This window comes from Petaurus breviceps, unplaced genomic scaffold (genome assembly GCF_028583685.1).
Source record: "Petaurus breviceps papuanus isolate PSGF00001 unplaced genomic scaffold, PetGlider_PUasm1.0 140, whole genome shotgun sequence".
Classification (NCBI taxonomy): Eukaryota; Metazoa; Chordata; class Mammalia; order Diprotodontia; family Petauridae; genus Petaurus; species Petaurus breviceps.
Window position 1 is genome coordinate 42,775,056 of NW_027185698.1, and position 25,128 is coordinate 42,800,183.

The 25,128-nt window shown below is 35.5% G+C and overlaps 1 protein-coding gene across 6 annotated transcripts in view; it reads right to left on the minus strand.

The window, feature by feature from the left end:
* FAM193A (family with sequence similarity 193 member A) overlaps positions 1–25,128 on the minus strand; it is a 252,632-nt gene that overhangs the window by 111,287 nt on the left and 116,217 nt on the right. For all 6 annotated transcript variants that reach the window (XM_069070946.1, XM_069070939.1, XM_069070911.1 and 3 more), the window contains 2 exons: positions 17,100–17,165; positions 3,926–4,171 (listed from right to left, as the gene is read on the minus strand). In XM_069070946.1, coding sequence (XP_068927047.1) covers positions 3,926–4,048 — 123 coding nt within the window. In that variant the 5' untranslated portion in view covers positions 4,049–4,171; positions 17,100–17,165. The remainder of the gene's footprint in view (positions 1–3,925; positions 4,172–17,099; positions 17,166–25,128) is intronic.

The window sequence follows — 25,128 nt, forward strand, 5'->3', positions numbered from 1 at the left end:
ACAATAACTGAACCCAGAGGAGCTGATGCGGTCACCTTTCATTACCTGAAGAAGGCCATACTTCAATGGACAGAGGAACTACTGAATTAATTAAATGAGTATATCTCCTACTACACTGGAACTTTTCTTAGTGGGATAATGAATAAGTAACATTGAAAAAGATACAATTTGGAACTATGCTTCCAATGTTACTAAGCAAGACATACCCTTTTACCTAGAATAATATGAAGAGACATATCTCAAAGAAATCAAAGAAAGAGGAAAATAATTCACATGGAAAAAAACCATGGTTTAATTATCTACAAAAATATTGATTTACTGTTACTTGTGGTAGTAGCAGCTAGCATGTATATAGTATTTTAAGTTTTTCAAAGCACTTTGCAGTGTTACTTCACTACAACCCTTGAAAGTAGGTACTTATCATCACCCCCATTTTACAGATAAGAAAACTTGAGGGAGATAGAGATTAAATGTCTTGCTCAGGGTCACACAGTTACTAAATGTCAAGTTGGATTTGAACACAGCACTTTAACCACCTAGCTAAAGGATTTTAATTAAATGTATCATTCTTGTTCTCTTTTCCTCATTTTGGTGTCATCTCCCTTTGGGGGAAAAAATAACCCACTAGTTGTCTATTTCTGCTAAATAAAAGAAGCTTGCAATTTTTACTCAAATACCAGAAGTATCCAGGTTAAAAAAACAAAACAAAAAACTGGGACCCAGGTTCTGAACTATCTTGTATGTGATTTAGATAAAAGTCATCATTTCTTCCTTGTTTTTGAAGAGGTAAATCAAACGAACATAAAGACAGACAAATCTTTCATGATGAAAATGCCAATCACTAAATTCTAGTTAAGTAACTACCATATCTTCAAAACTTACTAGGTGTCATTCCCCTCAGTTAAGCCTTTCCTGATCCTTGCCACATTTATTCCCAGTCTGTGCTCTTTCCCTCTTGAAATGAATTTGCATTTGCCCATCTTATATCCATGTCATCACCCAGTGGGATAAAGCTACTTAATACAGGAACTATTTAATTTTTTCTTCATATCCTCAGCACCTAGCACAGTGCAGCTATTTAATGTTTATCTGCTGAAATGAATTAAGAATAAAGTCTTATTAGAATAATCATTTCCTTTTTTTTACTACGCCAATTGTTAGAAAAGACACAGTTTACCTCAATTTTAGCAACTGATATTGATTTTATTATTATGTACAAGACTGAGGGATGTGCCCGTAAGGTAGTTTGGTGGATTCAGAACTGACTGAATGACTAGACTCAAATAGCAGATACTGACATGGAAAGAGTTGTCTAATGGCATGTCCTAAGGATTTGTCCTTCACTCTGTGTCACTTTTTTGTGGGGGGAAGAGGAGGGGAAGGCAAGGCAATTGGGGTTAAGTGACTTGCTCAAGGTCATACAGCTAGTTAAGTGTCAAGTGTCTGATATGGTATTTGAATTCAAGTACTCCTGACTTCAGGGTCACTGCTCTATTCATTGTGCCACCTAGCTGCCTAGTAAGTCACTTTCAGCATTAAAATGTAGGCAGTAAGGGTAAGAAAGGCTCAAATATAAGGGAAGCACCCTATGAGTTATCAAAAAGTGGAATGGGCTGTCTCACGATAATAGGTTTTCTTTCATTAGTTATTTTCAAGTAAACCTTCAATGATCCTATGTTAAGGATGTTATAGTATTTTAACTACTCCAGAAAGTGCATATAGGGATCAAATTAAAGTATGGAAATAATTTTTATAAATTATTATTATTCTACTGGTCAGATATAAGTGAGTCTCTGAGGTACCAACAACTTATACTTGTGATATGGCAGTTCTTTAGGACTTGAATTTTATTTTAGAGAAGGGGTTCTTAATCTTTTCTGTGTCACAGACCCCAGTCAGGCAGACAACAAACATTTTATAGGCACCTACTATGTGGCAGGCACTGTGCTAAGGGCTGGGGGTACAGAGAAAGGTAAAAGACAATCCCTGCCCTCAAGGGGCTCATAGTCCAACTGGGGAAATAACATACTAATAACTATGTATAAACAAGCTATATACAGGATTAATAGGAAAATAATCAATAGAGACAAGAAGTCAAAGAGGTTTGAAAATGCTTCCTGTTGAAAGTGGGACTGTAGCCAGAGTTTGAAGCCAGGAGGCAGAGATGAGGAAGAAGAACATTGCAAGACATGCCAAGTAAAAATGCCTGTTGTTGGGAGATAGAATAACTTTCTTGAGAAGCAGTGAGTGTCACTGTCAAGTGATACTAGATCAAAGAGTACACAGGGGAATGGCAGGTATAAGCAGACTGGAGAGGCAGGGTGAAGACTGTGTAGTCTCTTCTTAGAATAATGCATAAAATTACATAGGAAAAAATTTATAATAAAATACAATTTTAAAAACAATTTTTCAAAAAACTTAAATTCATAGACTCCCTAAAATCTATCACAGCACCGTTAAGCTAAAAATAGTTCAGTGGTCATCTGATCAAATCCTGTCATTTTATTGATCAGAATACTGAAATTTAAACCTGTCGAACATCACAAAGATAACAAGTGAAAGAAGACGTTGGTTCTTATTCTCAGGTCACTACCAGAGCTCAGGCCTCTTAGAACTACATTCAGCAGCCTCTTTAACATAACCATTTATGTTATTTCATAGCATTTCAAGCATACAATAATAAAAACCTAGCATTTATATTCAGTTCACTGAGGATCTTCCATTTCTTCATGTACTATTTCCATTTTCTCTCAATTCTTTTTTATCCTGCCTTACTTTACTTTTCTGTTCACCCATTCTATTTACTTCTTAAAGAGTTTAGAAGGGTTCAGAAGATTCAGAGTTCAGTGGGACCATAAAAATAATTTAATCCAACCCCTTTATTTTATGGATGCTGAAACTTAGTCCAGTCAAGTGATTTGCCCGAGGTCCTACACACAAGAAGCCCTCTTTTAACCTCTGAGCCTTTGCACATGCATGGAATGGATTCACTTAAAATTCCCACGTCTACAGGATAAAGTTCCTCCTTCCTGACTCAACTCAGAAGCCTCTCCTCTGATGCTCTCTCAGATGAAAACTATCTCACCTTAAATTTTCTCAAAGCATTTTTCCAGTAGTTCTCACAGGTTCACAGATTTAGGGTTGAAAAGGACCTTATGAGTTCATTTAGTTCACAATTTCCATTTTACAAATGAGGAAACTGGGCCGAACAAAGTGAAGTTACTTGCTCAAGGTCATGCATAGTAAAAGCAACACTCAAGATTACAAAGTACTTGGGGCAGCTAGGTGGCACAGTGAATAGAGTACCAGTCCTGGAATCAGAAGGACCTGAGTTGAAATCCAGCCTCAGACATGTAACACTTACTAGCCATGTGACCTTTGGCAAGTCACTTGACCCCAATTGCCCTTCGTCTCCCACTCCTGGGCAAAAAGCCAAAAAACAAAAAACTACAAAGTACATACTTCAATTCTAAATTCAAAGAGCTTTTCTTTGCTCCATGCATGTACATCATGTTGATCCCATTGTTTATTTCATCATGATCATCTTTTCCCACCCCATCCAATTAGCTTGCAAGTTCTGAGAACACATGAATTTATATCACAACTATCTTTGTATGCTTGGCATTTACCCACTAATAAGTTCCTTAAGGGGTTTGATGAATTTTAAAATATTTTCATTCTAATAATTCAATTTGTGACCTTTGGTTTCATGAATTACTTTTTAGTGCTTCTCATGCTACCTCCTTCCCCCACATATGTAACAATTATGATTATTCAGCTCACTGAGCCAAATGTAGTAGTAATTTACTTTCTTGGACAACTTATTATGTAAAACAGACACACACAAAAATAACAAGAAAACAGCCAGGAATATTTATTTCCAAACATACTCCAGAATATTCTTTATTCACCCAGGAACACTCACCATAAGAGATTGTTCCAAGGTAGCATGCCTCTCTTCTTTCTCAACTGTTCTTCGACAGTCTGGACATACCCAAAGTGGAAGATGCAGCATACTATTTGCTTTAGGAGACGTAGAAAGTGCCATTTTGCTAGAATTTTTAATCCCACTCTCTGAAAGTGAGGAATCTTTCCGCTCACTTCTACAAAGAAGACAATGCTCTCCAGTTGTATATGGTGCTCTCTGACCCAAGCCAAAAGTAAATGGGGTCTGAAACAGATTAAAAATGGTTACATTTTCAATATATTACAGAAACAAGTTCATCTTCTACCATAAATTGACATTTTTCACTGTGCCACTAAGATATTCAGAAGGAATAAAAAGTTTATGCAAATGATTCCTAATTATCTGAGTTGATATGTAGTGTTAATATTCTAGAGCCTCACAATATGTCAAGTCAAACAAACCAGTTGCAATAAACACCTTATTCAGGCAAGGGCTTGAAAGTTATTTAATTTCTTTAACCCATCTAGAAATCTCATTTGCTACTACTCTTTGCTGGTAACAGACAACATATTAATGAAGCATATGGAGAAGCAAACCTGCTGTTTAACAGTGCAGAATAGCTTCTCCTTTCAGGTAATGCTTCCCTTAATATTTCTATTCTCAAATTGTTTTCAGTTAATTAAACTATACTCCCTTACCCATCCAAACAGAAACTGTTATCATTCCTTATTTCTTTTGGCTTCCCAATGAAGCTACTAATTAATGGCTGGCCCCAGGCTTTATAAGGAACTGCAACACACACTGATTTAAGAGGACATCAATGTCACATTGGCTGAAGTTTTAGGTTTTCAGACTAAGCCAAAGTACTTACTTAATCTATAAAAATGGATCTCAACACTTTCTTTTAGCATTGTTAAAGCTGTTATTTGCAATAAAAGTAACACAGAGATGGCTCTCAACACTATGGAGCTATTTAATGAAGATGAGGTAACACAAGAAAATATGTGAAAAAAAAAAGGAACAATTCATTTAAATCAAAAAGTGAACACATACATAATGCTCCTTTATTAAAATATCACCAGGTAATATGACTTATAGTTTATCACCTACAGACCTGTAATTTAAAGCCAAAAAAAAAAAAAAAGCTTTAAAAACCAAGTGAGTTGCAGTACTGAACTTGAACATTAAAAGCTGAGGTTAACATTAAGAAAAAGACAAACTATATATCCAGTATAATATGCCATCCAAACTTATACACCTCTCATTCAAAGAACACTAAATACATATGTTGTGCTATAATGGAGACAAGACACAAAGATAAATATGTAAGTCTTCAAAGAAACTTACAAACTATGGCAAGAAATATAGGAAATGAAAAAAGAAGATAAGAGGGCTAGATGCTCAAGTTATCAGCATAACTTATTTACTAGTTGTGTGACCCAAAATAACCCACACAACCTCTTTGTGTCTCCTCTTATGGGTAAAATGGGGGCAAGTACTTGTATTATTTACCTCACAGGGTGGTTTTTTGTAAAACCTTAAAACTCTATATAAAAGTGAGCTATTTTCTATCATCTCATCTTCACTGACAGATAATATGAACTCCTTGATGGTAGGGACTAAGTCTACTTATTTATCGGTTAATTCTCCTCTAGCTCTTAGTACATAGTACAAACTTTATTTAATTAATAAGCAATTGTAGAAAAAATATCACATTAAAGCAATTTGGAATTATGAGAAGTAACTAAAATAGCCATAATTTCTGACCTAGAAATTCTACTGTAAGACCTATACCCCAAATGATTAAAAAACAAAAAGGATACACACGCTCACATATTTATAGCAATACTTTTTTTTGTAGTAACAAAGAAGTGGAAACAAAATAGATAACTATCAATAGAGGAGTGACTAGAGTTCAGGTACATGAACTTACTGGAATATATGACATAAAAAACATAAAATATGATGAATACAGGACGAGAAAACTTCTTTGAACTGATAAAGTGAAATAAGCAGAACCAGAAAGAAATACTCAATGAGCATCACTATTTAAGTGAAACCATCCTCTACTCCTCTCTTAGTTCTCATATCCAATGAGCTGCCATATCTTGATTGGCTGGTTGTTGTTCTTCATTCTCAAAGAAGACCAAAATAACTTCATTATGCTGAAGTTCCAGTATGTCTGACTGTGGCTGATCAGACCAATATGAGCTAGAAATGTTTTACCATAGGTTGGGCACAAATAGTCTATGTGAATGTTTGGGGTGGATTCTCTAAATTTGTACATCTTGCATTTCTTTTGAGCTACTTCAATTGTGCTTTGTTCCCAGAGCACAGCACCTTCTCCGATGAGGGCACACCATGCTGAGGGGTCCTGTGCCAGTGTGTTCCCTGTCACATAATCAATTGCAAAGTTCTTAAGACCTTGAGAATATCCTTGTACCACTTATTCTGACCATCTGCCCTGTGCGAGTTCTCCATAAAACAGTCTTTTTGGCAAAGTATATATTTTGCATCTGAACAACATGGCCAGTCTATAGAGTTGTACTCTCTAAAGTAGAGTGTGAATGCTTGGCAGTTTAATTCAAGGTAGGACCTCAGTGTCTGGTATCTTATCCTGCCAGGTGATCTTCAGAATCTTCCCAAGACAATTCAAATGGAAGTGATTCAGTTTCCTGACGCTGGTAGACTGTCCAGGTTTCACAGGCATATAACAATAAGGTCAGTACAACTGCTCTGAAGACCTTCAGTTTGGTAGTCTGACTATTAGTTCTTTTCTCCCATACTTTCCTTTGGAGCCTCCCAAACACCAAGCTAGCTCTGCTAAGGTGCATCAACCTCATTATCAGTGTGTACCTCCCTGGAAAATATACTGCCAAGGTATTCAAAACTTCTCCATTTCCTGTAACCGATGGTTCCACATGCAGTGGTGGCTGATGGAGCACCTATGTTTTCTTAGTGTTAACTGTTAGAACAAAATTAGCACAAGCAGCAGAGAACTAATCCACACTTTGCTGCATCTCAGCTTCAGAGGCTGCACTGAGTGCACAATCATCTGCAAACAGAAAATCATGCACCCATACTTCCTCCACTTTGACTTCAAGGTCTGCTACCCCACTGATAATAAATTCTTCAATATGAAAAGACTACAAAGCCAAGGCCAAATCTTGCAATTTCTTTCTCTACAATATTTCTCCCATAAATCCCCTTCTTTCCATTCACACAGCCACCACACTATCTCAAGCCCTGATTATCTCTTGCCTGGATTAGCACAACAGCCTTCATCTTTCTGCCTCAAGTTCCTCCTCATTCCAATCCATCCACACAGCTACCAAGGAGATTTTCCTAAAAAGTAAGTCTCACCACGTTATGTTCTGGGTCAATAAATTCCTGTGGCTCCCTATCACCTCCAGGATCAAATTCAAAGTCCTTTGTTTGACATTTAAAACTTTTTACAACCTAGTGTCTTTCTCCCTTTCCCATCTTCTTACACTGCAACCCTTTCACATGCTCCTTTGCCATTCTTCCTAAATGACATTATACCTTCTGTCTCTGAGCCTTGGCACAGACTCTTAACCCATGCCTGGAATGCTTTTCCTCCTGACCTCTTAGAATCCTGGGCTTACTTAAAGATTTAGCTCTGGACTCCTCCTTTATTCTATATTTATCTGTTAAGTTTTGAGTTCTATCTGTTATATCTCCCATTAGAATGTAAATTCCTGGAGAACAGAGATTGTTGTTTTCCTATTTCTTTGTATCCCAGTAATTTATGCTTGTTGAAAAAATAATTTTAAAACCCCAATAATAAAAATAGAATGATGCAAACTTATAATGACAAGCTTAGCCCCAAATGAGAACTATAGTAAAGCATCTTCCTCTACTTCTTGGCAAAATCTAGCATATGATGGAATATAACATGTTTTACAATGTTAGTCTTGCCAAACTGCTTTTTCCTCTTTTTTAAAAAAAAATTTTTGTTATAAAAGAAAAGTGAAAGGGGGAAGGATATCCTAGTAAACATATCTTCAGTGTGCCTCACAGAAGGAGATGCAACATGGTCCAGCTGAAGTATAACCTTCCCTTATACTTTAATAAAGAAAGTCTAAGACTGAGATCAAGAGCCCCGCAAATATCAGTGTTCCTCACACTACCAGACTAGTACCCACAGCCACTGTCAAAGCTTTGCACATAATAAGCATTTAATAAAAGCTTTTTGGTTCATTCATTCATTAATGAAAATTTATTTTTTAAAGTTACTGCAGTATGTTTTTTAAAAAGCTTTTTTCTTTCTCATTTCACCATGAGTACTAGGGACATAAGGCTACAGAATTTTACAGCTGGAATTGATATGTCTATATCTTTCTCATCCCTAAAATACCTTCATTTGATCTGATTCCCAATTTGCTATCATCCTATCTCTCTCTTTTCTCACCTAAATTCTTTGGTAAAGGTGTCTACACTATGTCATTCCACTCCTTTTTCTTATTTTATAACTCTCGGCAACATATCTATCAAATTCTTTTCAAGATCATCAGTGCCCTTTTTCTCACATTTATGAGTTTTTATAACTTAGAACATGGGTCAATTTTCATATTACAGAAAAGCTGAAAATGTCTATTTTCTTTTCCAGTCTCATTTAATAACTGGCAGATACAAAATATGAAACTTTTCAAAAGGTCTGAGTAGGTCCTTAACTTTGGTATTGCTGATAATTAAATTTGCCTCGGTCTGAAAAAGGGTACATAAAAGTCCCCATCTATTACAATTTTGTAGTCTATTCTTTTCTCTAATTCAATCAACTTTTTCTTTAAAAATTAAGATGTGACTTAATATTACTTTAAAAGTATATAATCTTTATGTTTCAAATTTCTTGGGAAAAAAACCCAAAAAACATATTTGTTTTCTAGTCCAGTTTTATCTTTCCATTTTACGTATGAGTTCCTCCCATATATGTTCAAAGTGATGATTCATTATATTTCCTTCAAACATATCTTTTCTCCTCTTTGACTCCTCTCTGTATTCTCCCTTTGCAGAGAAGATGGTGAAAGATAAAGACTATGATCAATATTAGTGATATGTAAGAGGTCTGCCTCCACTCCACTTTCTCTTTCTTCCTCTCTAAGCAATCAATTATTAGCTCTCTTTCCTTTTATTTATTTTTAATTTGCCTTTTATAATTCACCTTATAAGGCAGAAATTTTTTTCCATGTGACTATTCCCTACTTGACTGTACCTCTTAAGCTCTGTTCTCTCCCTACTGTGTGTGAACCCACACAAGACTGTATGTTTATAAAATTCTCTTTTTCCTAGTTCAAATAAAGTGAGGTTCATATGATGCCTGTTCCCCACACTCCTTCCATTTTTGTATATTTTTGTCATGCAACCCAACTGTGAGGAATAATTCTCTTTTCCTCTTTTCTTCCAATACTCCTTTGCCTACCATATTTTTTCCCTCTCTTAAGACCCCCAAATACTATGAAAACACTACCCATCTGTCTGTCTTAACTCCCTCTGTAACTTGAAAAATCATTAGGATTCTACTATTGTGCTACAAGAAATGAAACGCAGGATGATTTCCAAAAATCCTGGGAAGACTTACATAAACTGACGCAAAGTGAAGTGAACACAACAAGGAGAACATGGTATATAGTAACAGCGATATTGTAAGGATGGTCGATTGTGAAAGATTTAGCTACTCCGATCAAGACAATGATGTGAGACAATTCCAAAGGAACCATGATAAAAAATGCTATGCGCCTACAGAGAGAAAAGTCAAGAACCTTGGGGTGCAGATTAAAGCAACTGTTTTTCACTTTCTTTGTTTCTTGATTTTTATTGTTTGCTCGTGGCTTTCTTTTTTGGGGGGGGAGGGAGAGGAGGAAACACAGCTAATATGGAAATACATTTTTTTTAAAAAGGAAAATATTAGGATTCTAAAGTGATACTTGTTTCTCCTCTTTTCCTATTAGAATGTGAACATTTCACATTATCTGACCACTTCTTATTGATCAAATGTATTTGCTTTTTTAGATTTCTTGATTCCTGTGTTGTCATTTCTAGGTATCTACTCAGTTTTGGTATTTTGATACACAATGCTTTGATACACATATCCCATGAAAGGTCCTCACTCCCTACCTTCCTATCACTTCCCCTGTCCTGTCATGGTTATATTTGATTATGGAAGCTAAATTATTTAATACAATCCTTTATTTTTTGGAATGCCACATTCTTTGGAGTTTGCTTCTTTACATCAAGAGCTGCCAGGTATTGCATATCATGATGGTGATTCCTAACTACTTAAACTCTTTCTGGATGCTTGCAGTATTTTTTCCCTGTGACTTGGAACCTCTGAATTTTGGGCATGATAGTACTGGGGATTTTTTTCAGTAAGTGACTGGTGGAATGCTTTTATTTCTACTTGGTCCTGTGGTTCTCTATCTGGCCATCTTTGGAATACAGTTTTTTGATATAAGGCATCTAGGGGGGTAGAGAGTTTGTTCATGGTTTTCTAGAAGCCTGACTGTTAAATTATTTCTCCTTGACCTGTTTTCCAGGTCAGTTGCTTTGAAAGTGGATACCTTGTAGCATTTTATTTTTTTCCGATCTTTAAATTTTGTTCTAATATTCATAAATGTCTCAAGTAGGTCTGAGTTCTGCTTGGTCTAGTCTAATTTTGTGAGAGTCTACTATCTGGGGGAGATTCTCTATTTTCTATTCTATTTTATTCTCCTAAATTTTTCTGCCAGAGTTCTATTTTTTAATCTTTTGCTTGATTTCTTCTTAATACTCAGCACTTGATATGAATCCATTTCCCTCCCTTAAGATAGTTATGCTTACAGTTATAATGGAGTTTACTTTCTTCTTCTGGGTTATCTTCTTACTATTTCTTTTTGGTATTTATATCTTTACTCATATATCCTTAGTTCTTGATTTGTGACTTGGTACGAGGGTTAAACTTCAAACCCTATAAATTGGGGGGCCAGGCTGTGTTTGTTCCTGATCTAGTTTTCCTAGGTTCCTGCCTCTGGTTTCTACCTCTCCTCATGTGTCTTAACTATGAGTTTTGCAGTCTTCCAGCTCCTTGCTGCTATGGTCTTCTACCCTTAGAATTCTTTCAGACAGTCATGGGCTTCTGTTTTATTTACATGTATTCCTGTTGATTTTTATGGACAGGATCCCTTCTCCAGTATGCACAATTTTTTACTATATTTTTGTGCAATCCTGGACCAAATGAAGGAGCTTACTGATGTTTTCCTCCTCTGTATTTTCTTGGTCACTTCAATCTAGTGTTCCTTCTAGAATACTACTCTGGATCCAGAATAAAAGTGGTAAAGGTAGGCCCCTCCTTCACAAGGCCATCTGAACAGGAAGACCTCTTGCTCAACTCTCAACAATTTATCTCATTTCCTGCAAAGAATGTTCTAAAACAAATCCTTTCTCCTTAAGCCCCAATCCCTAATACTGCAAAGGACTGAACATCCCACTTCATTGAAAAGACCATACTATACAACTGGAACCCCCTTAATATGCCTCCTCCCATTCCTCCAAACATCTCAGCATTATCATTTATTCTTCCCTTCTTCCTCAGATTGCAGAAGAAATGATTGACTAATAGCCTGCTTGGGATAATTCCACTAGATATGCTCTGGATCCCATTCCCTTTTGCCTCCTCCAAGATCCTGCTATAGCAATAACCCTACTATCTGATGTCTATTTTCAGTCTCACATTTTCTACTAAGTCTTTCCGACACAGGAACTAGGTTTCCCTGATATGAAAAAACAAACAAACAAAAAAAGCAAAAAAGTTTTCCTTGTACTTTCTATTCCATCCTGGCACCATCCTACTTTTTTGTCCTTCACTTACAAAGCTCTTAAGAAAGTTACTGAACACTTGGATTCCCCTTATAGTCTGGGTTTTTCCTGCCTGCTACTCTAGGTCAAAGGTCACCAACAATCTCTTTTATCAGGAAATCTAACTGCCTTTCTTCAGGTCTCATTCTCCTTAATCTTATCATAATACATAACAAATTAACTACTCCTTTCTAGGTACTGTGTTCACCCTCAGTTTCAAAGGTATCATTCACTGAATTTTCCTATCTTTCTCATCATTCTCTTCATTTTGTCATTAAGAGGCAATATGGAATGATGGAAAAAAAAAAGCTTGCAGCAGGAAGAGTTAAATTCTACTTTTTTTCTACTTATAGCTGTACAACTCTGGGCAAGTTACTCTACACCTTTCTGAGTTTTGGTTTCTTCACCTGCACAAGGATGATAATACCAGAGGGTTGTGAAGCTCTAATTAAAAATAATTCAAGAAGCAGAGAGGTAGTATTAGTGAAGAAAGCACTGGAATTAGTGTCAGAAAGATCCAAATTCAAAACTTCTCTCAGTTATGATATGACCCTGAACAAAAACCTTCATCTTTAAAACAAAGGGTTCCTTAAAATCTATTTTATGTTCTCTTAGTCTGGGTGTGACATATTTTTTATAATCTTCCATTTCTCAGTTCCACTGGCACAGAATTATGTATTACAGCATCTAATAATTTAGTTCTTCCAGTTTTTTGTGATTTTACCTTGTTCATTTTAATAATTTCATTTTTCCTTTTTTGATCAAGTTAGCTAAAAGCTTATTAATTTTTAAAAGTATATTCTATTTATCAATCCTTTCTTTTTTCCATTTTGTTAATGCACAATAGCAGAAATAATTTTTTTTCCTAAAGGATTGTTTTATTTGCATCCCAATAATTTGGGTGCATTGTCTCATTATCATTCTCTTTCATATAGTTTTTATCCTTTCAATTTGTTCTTTGAGCTACTCTCCATTTAGATTGTCATCTGGTAAGTCTAAGTATAGGTCAACATCTTTAGCCTGTATTTCTAATAAAAATTACTACATATATATAGTGATATAAAATTTAGTAAAAGAAGCTTACTATTTCTGCTTTTTCCATCTGTTTATAATTTTTCTACCCCAGGATATCTGTTTTGTAAATGTAACACCTGGTGCTGAGAAAATGGGTATTCTTGAATGTTTCTATTAAGAAGATGCCTTAATAATAAGTCTTTTAGTTCTTGATGCTTTGATTTTTCAGTTTTATATCATTCTTTTTATTTATCTTTTTTAGATATGTCCAACCCAGAGAGTAACATGAAAGGTTGTTATAATTTTTTACCATTAATTTTTAATTAATTAATTGATATTTTTACCAAATTAATTTTTGTTAGCATCTATTTGTCTTTTTAATTCAGGCAACTTTTCCTTTATTAATCTAAAAACCATGCTATTTAGGATACATATGTTAAGTGTTGATATTAGTTCATTGTCAAATGTTCTTTAAGAACAATGTAGTTTCCCTGTTTATCTTTCTTTATAGTATGAATTCTTATTTTTATTTCTTTTGCATTTTTGATACACTCCCTCTTAAGCCAATACTTGCTAGTCTATTCCCACTGGTTCATCTCAAATACCCACTCTCGTTTCCTTAGTTCTCAAATCCCAAGTTCTCTGAATTTACTTAAACTTAAATTTTCTTTTTTTTTTTTCTGCTTATTCATCCATTTCTTCTCCTTTTTTGTCCTTCTTATTCCCTCACAGTTTATTAAGTGGTTACAACTCTTTCCCTTCTGCCTCCCCTATAAACTCATTTAAACTTTCTTTCACTGTACACTCCTAAGAAATTTTTGTCTTGTCTTCAGAGCTCTCTTCTCCTCCAGTCTGTACAGTCTTATGCCTCCCAATGCGGTTTATCTATTCTCCTGCCACTTGCTCTATCTTACTCACTACAAAAATCACTATTTCTTCACTAGTCACCTAGAGACAAGGTAGGAATGTATTACTCTCCCCTCATTTGCTTTCTCATTCCCCATTCACTCCTACAAGAAAGATACTGTTGTAAATTAATTATTTTGAAAAGCAGCTGGGAACGATGACCAAAAAGTTACTAAGGTATGTGTACCCATTGACCCAGAGATGCAACTTCTGAGTCCTGTACCCCAAGGATATTAAAGAAAGGTGGAAAGGCCCAAAATACACAAAAACATTTATAGCAATTCTCATTGAGGATGCAAAAAACCAGAAACTAAGGTGTCAGTAGAGATATACTGAAGAAGAGCTATATAAATTATGGTACATGGATGTAATGCAATTCTACTATGGCATAAGAAATAATGAAAGAGACAGTTTTAGAGAAACTGCTATGAATGCAGAGTAAAGAGAACCAGGAAAAAAATTATATAGTAACAACAACGGTATAAAAATAAACTACAAAATACTTGAGAACTCTGGTCATTAGAGATTTATTTGGAATCCATAATCCCAAACATCAGATAATGAAGCATGCTACTTACCTTCTGAAAGAGAGATAGCAGACTCAGGGTACAGAATGTAACATATTTTTTTAGGCATGGACAATGTAGGAATTAATTTTGCTTTATTATGTATATTTTTTCAAGGACTTTGCTTTTCTTTTTGGGGAAAAAGCAATGGTAGGGAGAGAAAATAAATAAATGCTTATTAACAAAAAAAAAAGGATTAAAAAAAAAGACTGATTGAATGGGTCAGGGATTTAGTATACAGAATACTAATTCAACTCTTTCTCCTTTCCTTCTCCTGATTAGGAGAATCCCCTTCAATCTTCAGCTCTTTGGGTTATTTGTGTCCTTTGATGAACCTTCTGTTTCTTCTCTTTTATCCCAGAGATCAGTCTCTCTTTTTAAACAAGAAGCTATAAACATGAGACAATTCATTTCACTGTTTATTCTTTTTCTTGTTTATTCTTATTTGTTTTCCTTGTATTTCTCTTATTTGGGCTGTTGGCACACTGATCAATCTTTCTACACACATACCCATGCCCTCCAATGATTCTTTTGTTAAATTTCTTTTTTTCCCTCACGGAAGTTGAAGTTTGAAAGATATGCTACTTAATGTTGTACACTGGGCTCCTTTACTTTTCTGGGAATATACCATTCCATTCTCCCTTAATTTCTCATGAATGAAAGAAACTATTATTCAAATTACTTTTCCTACTTATTTATCTTCTTCTTGGATGTGTAGAGAATCTGCTATTGAAATTGCCCAATCTGACTACCACGTGTAATGGAATTTGAACTGCGCTTATGTGTTTAGGTTTTTTTCCCCTTAGTAAATGGAAACCTGTGAATTCTCTCAATCACTGCTTTCTTTATCTATACTAAAAAATATGGGGAAAATTTGTTATTTCTTGAAGTATTGTATTATTTATGTTATGTAATATTTATTAGGGGAGCAGCTTAGCAGTTCAGCGACAAAAGTGCTAGACCTAGAGTCAGGAAGACTCATCTTGGTGAATTCAAATCTGGCCTCAGATACCTACTAGCTGTGTGACCCTAGGCAAATCACTTTACCATGTTTACCTCAGTTTCCTTATCTGTAAAATGAACTGGAAAACCATTCCAGTATTTTTGCCAAGAAAACCTTAAATGAAGTCGCAAAGAGTCAGATACAACTGAAACATCAGAATGGAAAGGAAGAGGACAAGAATATACATTTATACCGCTACCATGTATCAGGAACTGGGCTAAATGCTAAAAAAAAAAAAAACAAACCCCAACCCAATTATCTCATTTGATCTTCATATATCATTAGATATTATTGACAGGAGGTGATACTTATATTTTTTCTTTCAGGTTTTTTAATCTCTTATGCTTTTCTGGGAGACCTATGTTCCTTGTCATTTCTATGCCTTTTGTCTTTGAAGTCAGCAGCTCTGGTCTCTCAAGTAGTTCTATTATATTAACACTATTGCCTTCTGCTTCCCTTCTGTCACATTTCCCTACACTTTGGTATTTTTGTTCTAAATCTTAGTTTCTCTGAGCTTCTACTTCTTTTGAAATACTCCATCATTAATTTTTCCTACTCTATGATTTTTAATTCTGCATTCAAAGTAATGAGCTCTGTTCCCATTTCACCTCATTCATTCTTAATTCTGGAGTTTCATACTATTGTCCCACGATCTCTAAAGTTCACAGGATTCTCTCTCATTCAATCATTCTGTAATACTGGCTCATTTTCCTTCATATTTATTTAAAATGCTTAAGTTTCTTTTTGAGGTTTTATCAAGTTTGATTATCTTTATCATCACCTCTAGGATAAAATATAAAATCCTCTGCTTGGCATTCCTATCCTGTCCAATTCCAACCTTTCCAGTCTTCTTATACCTTACTCAACCTCAAGTACTTTGCAAAGCAAAGACCTCAGTCTCTCCACTACTTTTTACATAAGATATTCCACCTCCCGACTCTGGTTGTTTTCAGTGGCTGCCCCCTGTGCCTTTTATTTCCTTCCTCATCTCTCCCTCCTGGCTTCCTTTAAGTCTCAGTTAAAACTTCACCTTTTACAAGAAGTCTTTCCCAAACCCCTTGATGCTAGTATCTTCCTCAGCTGATTAACTCTAAAGAGCTCAGAACAATTCCTGGTATATAGCAGGAACTTAATAAATACTCACTATCTTACCAAACACTCACTTAAACCTTTGTAATCTTACTTCCATTATCAGCATTCTATACCTTACCTTGGCATTTGGAGTCCTCTACAATCTTCCTCCAACTCAAATCAGTAGCATTATTCTCCAAATATATCGCTTTTTCCTTCTTGTAGCCCAGCCAAACAGGACAACTTACTGCATAAAAGTACTTTCTTTCTTTTCTTCATTCCTTCCTTCCTTTTTTTGCTTTTTGGAGGGCAATTGGAGTTAAGTGACTTGCCCAAGGAGTACCTTTTTTCTTACCTCTGCTTTTCTACTATGCCTGGAATACCCTATCCTCCTCATCTCTGTGTGAATAAATCTTATTCTTTTCACATGGACACCCAATACCACCCAGTCCCTGGAGGCTTTCCCAATAAATCTATAGGACTGAAAGCCATTGCTCCTTCCTCTGATCTTGCACATCAGGTTTACACATCTCTTATGCACTTACATTCTATTTTGCATAATTATTTGTTTACCTTTTACTTCACCAGTTAGTTTGAGGGCAAGGTATGTGCTATTTTTTTCTATCCTTTAGCACCTAGGCAAGGATAATGTTCTGCACATAAAAGGCTGTTAAATGTTTGTGAAATGAATACCAATATATTCCAAAGATCAACTTTTTGCCCACCCAAAGTTTTCTGAATAAATATCAAATCAGACAATCCCATATCACACTGATCATACCTGAGAAACACCTGGGAAATCTGAACCAACAGAGCCGTCAGCAAATTGGGTACCATTTAATGAAACCTAGGAAAAATTAAAATATATGATTAAGAATATAGCAAGAAATAAAGATGTCTATTCTTTTCATGTTTCACTTGCTAAATGATATCAGGCTTAAACTGTTTTCTTAATAAATGATCCTACTGCTATTCTTCTTTTTCTATTGCATGTACTCCTTTCATTTCTTCCCTCTGTTCACTGCCCCCACATCTCAGAAACTTTTTTCCTAGAAGCTCTAATTTATAACACTCAGGTGTGGCTCCTAAAGAACTTAAGGAATTACTCCTCCTAACAAGTCCCAAGAGGTAGATTCCAGTAATAAATAAAATGTTCCCCTTCCTTTAAGGAACTGATGTTCTGCCTCTAAGTTGCTGCTATACACGTTAGTGGTTGTTCAATATTAGTACATCATGATGAGCCATTTTTTCCTGGATATTTGGTCCTTTCCTTTTCCTTACACTCTCCAAAGTAGGAACAGGAGAAGATTCCCTTATCCATGTACTTTCTTAAAGGGCTTTATTTTTCAAGAGACAAAAGTGGGAGGAGGGGGCGGCGTGGGGACAACATTGCACATTTAAATCTTGCATAATACATGAGTATGTATTTATTAAAAGAGACAACAACTTATTTATTGGGAAATAGAAAAAATAATTTTACATAAATATAAAATTCTTAAGTATATAAATTGATTTGTTTTCAGGTATATTTGCTGAATACTGGGCAAGGCCTTCAAAAGAAAAATTTCATGGAGGAATAGTTATAACTAAAACTGTTATTATTATTTATTATTATAGCTTATAAACCAAAAATTATTAAAACTGATTTGCACAAAGAAGGACTGATTCAAATTTCCAAAACAACTATGCTACCAACTAACAATAATTCAGAAGCTAATCATAGGATTATATTTTTAGTGCTGATAAAGAGCTTAAAGATCACCTAATCAAATGCCTTCCTTTTACAATTGCAGAAAATGAAGCCCACAAAGCTTAAGTTGACTTGCCCAGAGTTAGACAGGTATTAACTGCCACTGACTGAACCCAGTCTTTTTAATGTGTTATCTTCTCTTTTTACTAATCTTATTGATGAAATTAAAACTATACTAGAACCACAGATGGTCTAGAAAATGAAAAATCATCAACTGAAGTAGAATAGTGTAAAACAGAATTACTTAATTAAAAAAAAAACAAACCTCTAACCCATCCAAAACAATTACACAGAAACATTTTCTAATGGTATCAAACGAGATCACTGTTTAAATATCTAACTGATACATGAATCAAATGAACAAAACAATAATTTCTACACACTATGCACTACACTTGATATTCTCCACAATGAAATTTGTAAAGAGAAATCTCCTACCTATTCCAAATATGAATGCCTTTGGTTTTTAAATACAATTAACTTTATACATGTGTAAATGACTAACATAAAAAAGCAGTTATTACTACTTTTAATGTTATGTGTCTATACTCGTTTGTAACCAGAGGAGGGAGCCTGGGTCCCTCTTTAAAATAACAACAAAACTGCCAAAGGCTGATCATCCCCCTATATGACTGTTTAAAAGTGAAATCAATAATGTTGGAAGAAAAATTCTGCAATGACCCAGTACAAGCAGAAGTATACTAACTTAATGTAGAAAAAAGTCAGATTTTTCAGTATAGTAACATCTACTCTGTACACATTAATTATGTTTGTGATACTCTCAATTGTGATTACATACATGTTGAAATATACCAATAGCAAATACATTTCTTACAACTATGTTACTTGCTGATAATGTGACAGTATAATAAGAAGGCACTTAGTAGTAGAGGGGATAGAGCACTAGGCCTGGCATCAGAAAGATAGAAATTCAAATTAACCTCAGACACTTGCTAGCTATGTGACTTGGAGAAGTCACTAAACTTCTTCGCCCCTGTAACCTCCAACTATAAAACAGGGATATAATAATAGCACCTACCTCGAAGGATTATTATGAGGGCCAAATGAAATAATATTTGTGAAAGTGCTTAGCACAGTACTTGATATATGGTTATTCTCTTCCTCTCACTCATAAGTAAAAGAATATTTCTTTCTTGAAAAGGCTACCTATGAAATTATCTAATTAACAGTAACTGTTCAATACTGAGACTAATTAAAGGATATGAAGCATTTAGAGACAAATACAATCCTACCTTCAACTTAACATGATGCAAATAGCACCCGATTTTTTTTAATATAATGCTTGAACTCATTTTGTTTAGCTGTTTTTTAAACACCGTACAAAATATTTTATAGAGTTCCGCAAGTGAAATAAATTTGTTGTTTAGGGCACAAAACACTTAACTATGTACCATATCCTCAAGGTATAGAAACATAGAAACACACTAATATACTCACTCTACTAGTCCTTTCATAGTAACTTTTCCCCATGTAGTACATCACACTACTTTTACTGAAACAGTGCCTTAATATTGAAGAGGAAACTAGTAATGCAAAGGTCTACTCTTGTACTACTTGCTGGGAAACAATATTTGTGCTGTTTCTGCCTTAAAGAATTGATCAGGAAAAAAATCAATGATCCTCTCTAATCACTTACACAGCCTGCACTAAACTATCTAGGGATTTTACACATTATGGAAGAGGTAAATCAATACTACAGGAACTCCTCCCTGAAAACTAAGTCTTACGGTAGGTAATTAAGGTAAGAAAATATGCTCTTGAGAGAACTAAAAAGTAGCTAGATACTACTTAGTCACCAGTAGAGGGAAAAAATTTGAATAAAAAAATGACATATTTCACAGATCAACCAAGAAGTCTATAATGGATGTTAATGTAGAAATTCTTGCCCTTAGACATACAACAGCTATTTATCCTATTTCAATTGATACAAATCGGAGCACATCAAACTAGAAAAGACTGATTATACTCCCTAAGCTTCCTCCAAGAGCTCATCTGGAATCAGAATACTAGTGTTGGAATCCAAGTTCTAATAACTTAAAGGTGATGAGGAGGAAAGCTCAATTTCTGATATAATGTGACCATAAGCAAATCATTTAGTTTTTAAGTGCCCTTTAACACTACCTAAGCTATTAAACTAAAAAGGTTTTATACAAATAAAACCAATGCTAAGGAAAACAGAAAGTTGGGAAACAATTCTTTAAGTATCTCTGATGAAGGCCTCATTTCTCAAATACATACAGACCTGAGTCAAATTGAAGAGTACGAGTCATTCCTCAATTGATCAGTGGTCAAAGGATAACAAGTAGTTTTCATATTAAGAAATCAAAACTATCTATAGTCATGTGAAAAATGACTAAAAAATTATGGAAAAAAAATCGCTACTGATTACAGAAATGAAAATTAAACTTCTGAGGTACCATCCCATACTTATCAGATGAGCTAATATGACAGAAAGAGAAAATGACATACATTGCAAAGGACATGGGAAAACTGGGACAGTAAAGCATCTAGGCAGAAGCTCTAAACTTATTCAACTATTCTGGGAAGCAATTTGGCATTATGCTCCAAAAGGCTATAAAACTGTGTATACCCTTTGACCCAGCAATATCACGACTAGGCCTGTGTCCCAAAGAGATCAATAAAAAACAAAAAAGGAAAAAAGACTTATATGTACATAAACATTTATAGTAGTGCCAAAGATTTAGAAATTACCCATCAACTGGGGAATAGCTGAACAAATTGTGGTATATGTGATGGAATAACATTGTGCTTTAAGAAATGATGAGCAGGGGTCGGCTAGGTGGCTTAGTGAAAAGAACACCGGTCCTGAAGTCAGGAGGACCTGGGTTCAAGTCTGGCCACAGACACTTTACACACACACAAAAAACTAGCCATGTGACCCTGGGCAAGTCACAACCCCAAATGCCCTCCAAAAACCACAAAACAAAACAAAAAAAGCAAGAAATGATGAACAGTATGATCTCAGAAAAACCTGGACTTATATGACCTGATAAGAAGTGAAATGTATGTGTACAAAGTCACAGCAATATTGTAAAATGATTGCCTGTGAATGATTTATTTATTCTTAGCAATACAATAATCCAAGACCATTTCAAAGGACTTAAGAAAAATGCTATCTACCTCCAGAGAAAGAAACTCCAGATTCTGAATGCAGACTGAAACAAATTTTTTTTTAAACTTTATTTTTCTTGATTTTGGGGAGGTCTGTTTTCTTTCACAACATGACTAATATGGAAACATGTTTTGCATGACTCTATAGGCTCAGAGACCATCTAATCCAATCTCATCATTTTACAGACAAGGAAATTGAAAGCCAGGGAGGTTGTGTTTTGCCTAAGGTTACACAGTATGGAGATACTAAGTCTCCAGTGCAGAATTTGAACCCGTCTTCTGACCCCAAATCCAGCACCACTCCCCAATCTATTAAAAACAGAAATTAGAGCTCAGAGGTGACCTGCCCAACATCAGTTAAAAACAAAGCCTGGACTCAAGTGCAGCTCTGACTTTAAGTCCATCAGTGGTCTCACCTCAATAATGCTAAAGAGTACAGAAATCCATTAGATCTGTGCTTCCACATTCAAACCCAAATGTTTACCCACAAATTCCTCAACAGTCATACTCAGGTTAACATAGAATTATAGAATCTCAGTTAGAAAAGATCTTAGGCCTTTGGGTTTAACTTTGCACTCAATGCATTCTTCCTTGAACTTTTACTAACAATTTATTTTTAATATACTGTTAACTAATTTGGTTATTAAATAACTTTATAAGACCAAGAAACAGTTTTGCTATCTGACACTGCTTATTGTTAGAAATCACTTCCTAAAAATAAGCCACAAAATCTGTAGCTTTTTCCCACTATTCTATTCACTGAAGTTACACAGAATTAAGTCTAATCCAACTTCACAGCACAACTCTTCAGCTATTTGGAGATAGTTATTACATCTTTTGCCCTCTCCTCCACTCCCTTTTACATTGTATCTCTTCAAGCATGCCACATAAGAAATGGATTTTACCATCTTGGATGTAAATTTTTTGTCAATATTTTTCTTAAAAAGTGGCAGGGGGGAGGGAGGGACTGGTTGGGGGGCATCCAAGATGGTGGAGAAAAGGCAGTGATTCACCAGAGCTCTCCCCCAAAACTCTTTAAATAATGTCATAAAACAATTTCTGGAGCAGCAGAACCCACGCAAGGACGAAGTGAAATGACTTTCCAGGCAAAGACAACTTAGAAGATCAGAAGGAAAGGTGTGTTGCACCTGGGTGAGAGTGGAGCCCCACCAAAACAGAACCAGCAAACCAGGAGCAGGCCTTGGGTGCCACTGCATTAGCAGTGGCAGAAGCTACTTTTGATGTTCTCAACCCCTAATGGTAAGGGGGTCAAACAACTGGGAAGAAGGAGATCACAGGGATCTCCTTACTAGAACTGAGGTAGGACTGCTGCTTTATGCATAGTCATATCTGGCCAAAGTGGAGGGGGGAACCTCATCACAGTTACAGGGCATAAAAGAGTGTTTGTGGTCACTCACAGACCAGAGCACAGGCCAAGACAGCAGTAAAAACACACCTCTCCATAGAACATACCACCTTGTTTAAGAACTGAAAACTTAGAGGTCCCTAGAAGTATCTCTGAAAATAGATACACAAAAGCTCTGAAGCTTGGGACAGTGAGCCCACTCTGGAGGCAGAGCCCTATTTTAACAAAGAGTTAAAAGTCAAGCTGGGAAAATGAACAAACAAGAGAAAAAAATTCTGACCATAAAAAGTTACTATGATGATAAGGAAGATCAAAATATACCCTCAGAAGAAGATCCAAAGTCAAAGATCCTATATCCAAAGCCTCCAAGAAAAATATGAACTGGTTTCAGGCCATGGAATGGCTCAAAAGGGATTTTGAAAATCAGGAAATACACGAGGAAAAAATTGGGAAGAGAAAGGAGAGTGATGTAAGAAAATCATGAAAAGAGTCAATAGCTTAGTAAAGGAGACAGGAAAAATACTGATGAAAATTACACCTTAAAAAACTGCTTGACCAAACGGTAAAAGAGGTCCAAAAAGCCACAGTGGAGAAGAATGCCTTGAAAAGCAAAACTGGCCAAATGGAAAAAGTGGTACAAAAATTCACTGAAGAAAAAACTCCTTTAAAAAGTAGGAGTAGTCAAATGGAAAAGTGGTCAAAAATCTCACTGAAGAAACTAATTTCTTAAAAATATGAATGGGGGGAGGGGGCAGCTAGGTGGCTAAGTGAATAGAGTACCGACCCTGGAGTCAGGAGGACCTTAGTTCAAATCCGGTCTCAGACACAACACAAAAACAAGCCATGTGACCTTGGTAAAGTTTCTTAACCCCAAATGCCCTACCTCCCCCCTCCAAAAAACAAAACCAAAAAAAAAAAATGAAAAAAAAATTTGGATGGTGGGGGCAGCTAGGTGTCACAGTGAATAGAGCACCAGTCCTGGAGTCAGGAGGACTAGAGTTCAAATCTGGCCTCAGACACTTAACACTTACTAACCATGTGACCTTGGGCAAGTCTCTTAACCCCAATTGACCTTCCCCTTGCCCCCTCCAAAAAGCAAATTAAATAAATAAATGGAAGCCAATGACTTTATGAGAAACCAAGAAACAATAAAACAAAACCAAAAGAATGAAAAAATAGAAGACAATGTAAAATAGTAAAATTAAAGGCTGAGAAAGGAATTTACTGGGAGAAAGGAAAAGGGAGAGGCAGAATAGGGTAAATTAACTCACATAAAAGAAACAAGAAAAAGCATTTATAGCAGAGGGGAAGAGGGGGAAGGTGAGTGGGAGTAAGTGAGCCTCACTCTTATCAGAACTGGATCAAAAAGGGAACATACATACCCAGTCAGGTATAGAAATCTATCTTACCCTAGAAAAAAGTAGGATGGGAATGGGATGGGGGTGCGGGTTGTAATAGAAAGGACAGACTAGGGGAAGGGGTAGTCAGATGTAAACACATTTGAAGACAGACAGGGTAAAAGGAGAGAATGGGGGGGATGAGATACAGAGAAATACAGTTAATAATAACTGAAAAAAAATTCTGAAGCAAGTTCTCTGATAAAAGTCTCATTTCTCAAAGATATAGAAAACTGAGTCAAGTTTAAAAAAATAAGTCACTACTCAATTGATAGATGATCAAAAGATATGAACAGTTCTCAGATGAAGTAATCAAAGCTATCTGTAGCCATATGAAAAAAAGGCTCTAACTCACTACTGACTGGAGAAATTAAAATTAAAACAATTCTGAGGCACTATCTCGTACCTACTTATTACATTGGTTAATAGGGCAGAAAAGGAAAATGACAAATGTTGGAAGGGATGTGGGAAAAACAAGACATTAATGCACTGTTGGTGGAGTTGTGAAGTGATTTAAACATTCTGTAGACTCTAGAGCAATTTGAACTATGTCCAAAGGGATAAAAAAAAAAACCACGCATACCCTTTGACTTAGCAATACCTCTATTAGACCTGTATCCCAAGAGATAAGAAACAAAAATGACAAGTATCTATATGTACAAAAATATTTGTTATCAGCTCTTTTCTGGGGGCAAAAAATGAGAAATTGAGAGGATGCCCATCAATTGGGGAATGGCTGAACAAATTTTAGTATGTGATTATGACAGAATACTATTGTGCTTCTAAGAAATGATGAGCAGAACACTCTCAGAAAAACCTGGAAAGACTTACATGAGCTGATACAAAGTGAAATGTACTGGGTACAAAGTAATAGAAATATTGTAAGATGATCAGTTGTGAATGACTTAGCTATTCTCAACAATAAAATGACCTAGATAACTCTGAAAGACTAATGATAAAAAATACTGTCCATCTTCAGAAAAACAACTGCTGGTGTCACAATACAGACTGAAGCATACTTTTTGAACTTTATTTTTCTTAAGGATTTTTTTGGGGGGTCTGTTTTCTTTAATAACACACTGCAAATGTTTTGCATGGCTACACATGTATAACCTATATCAAACTGCCTGCCTTCTCAATGGCG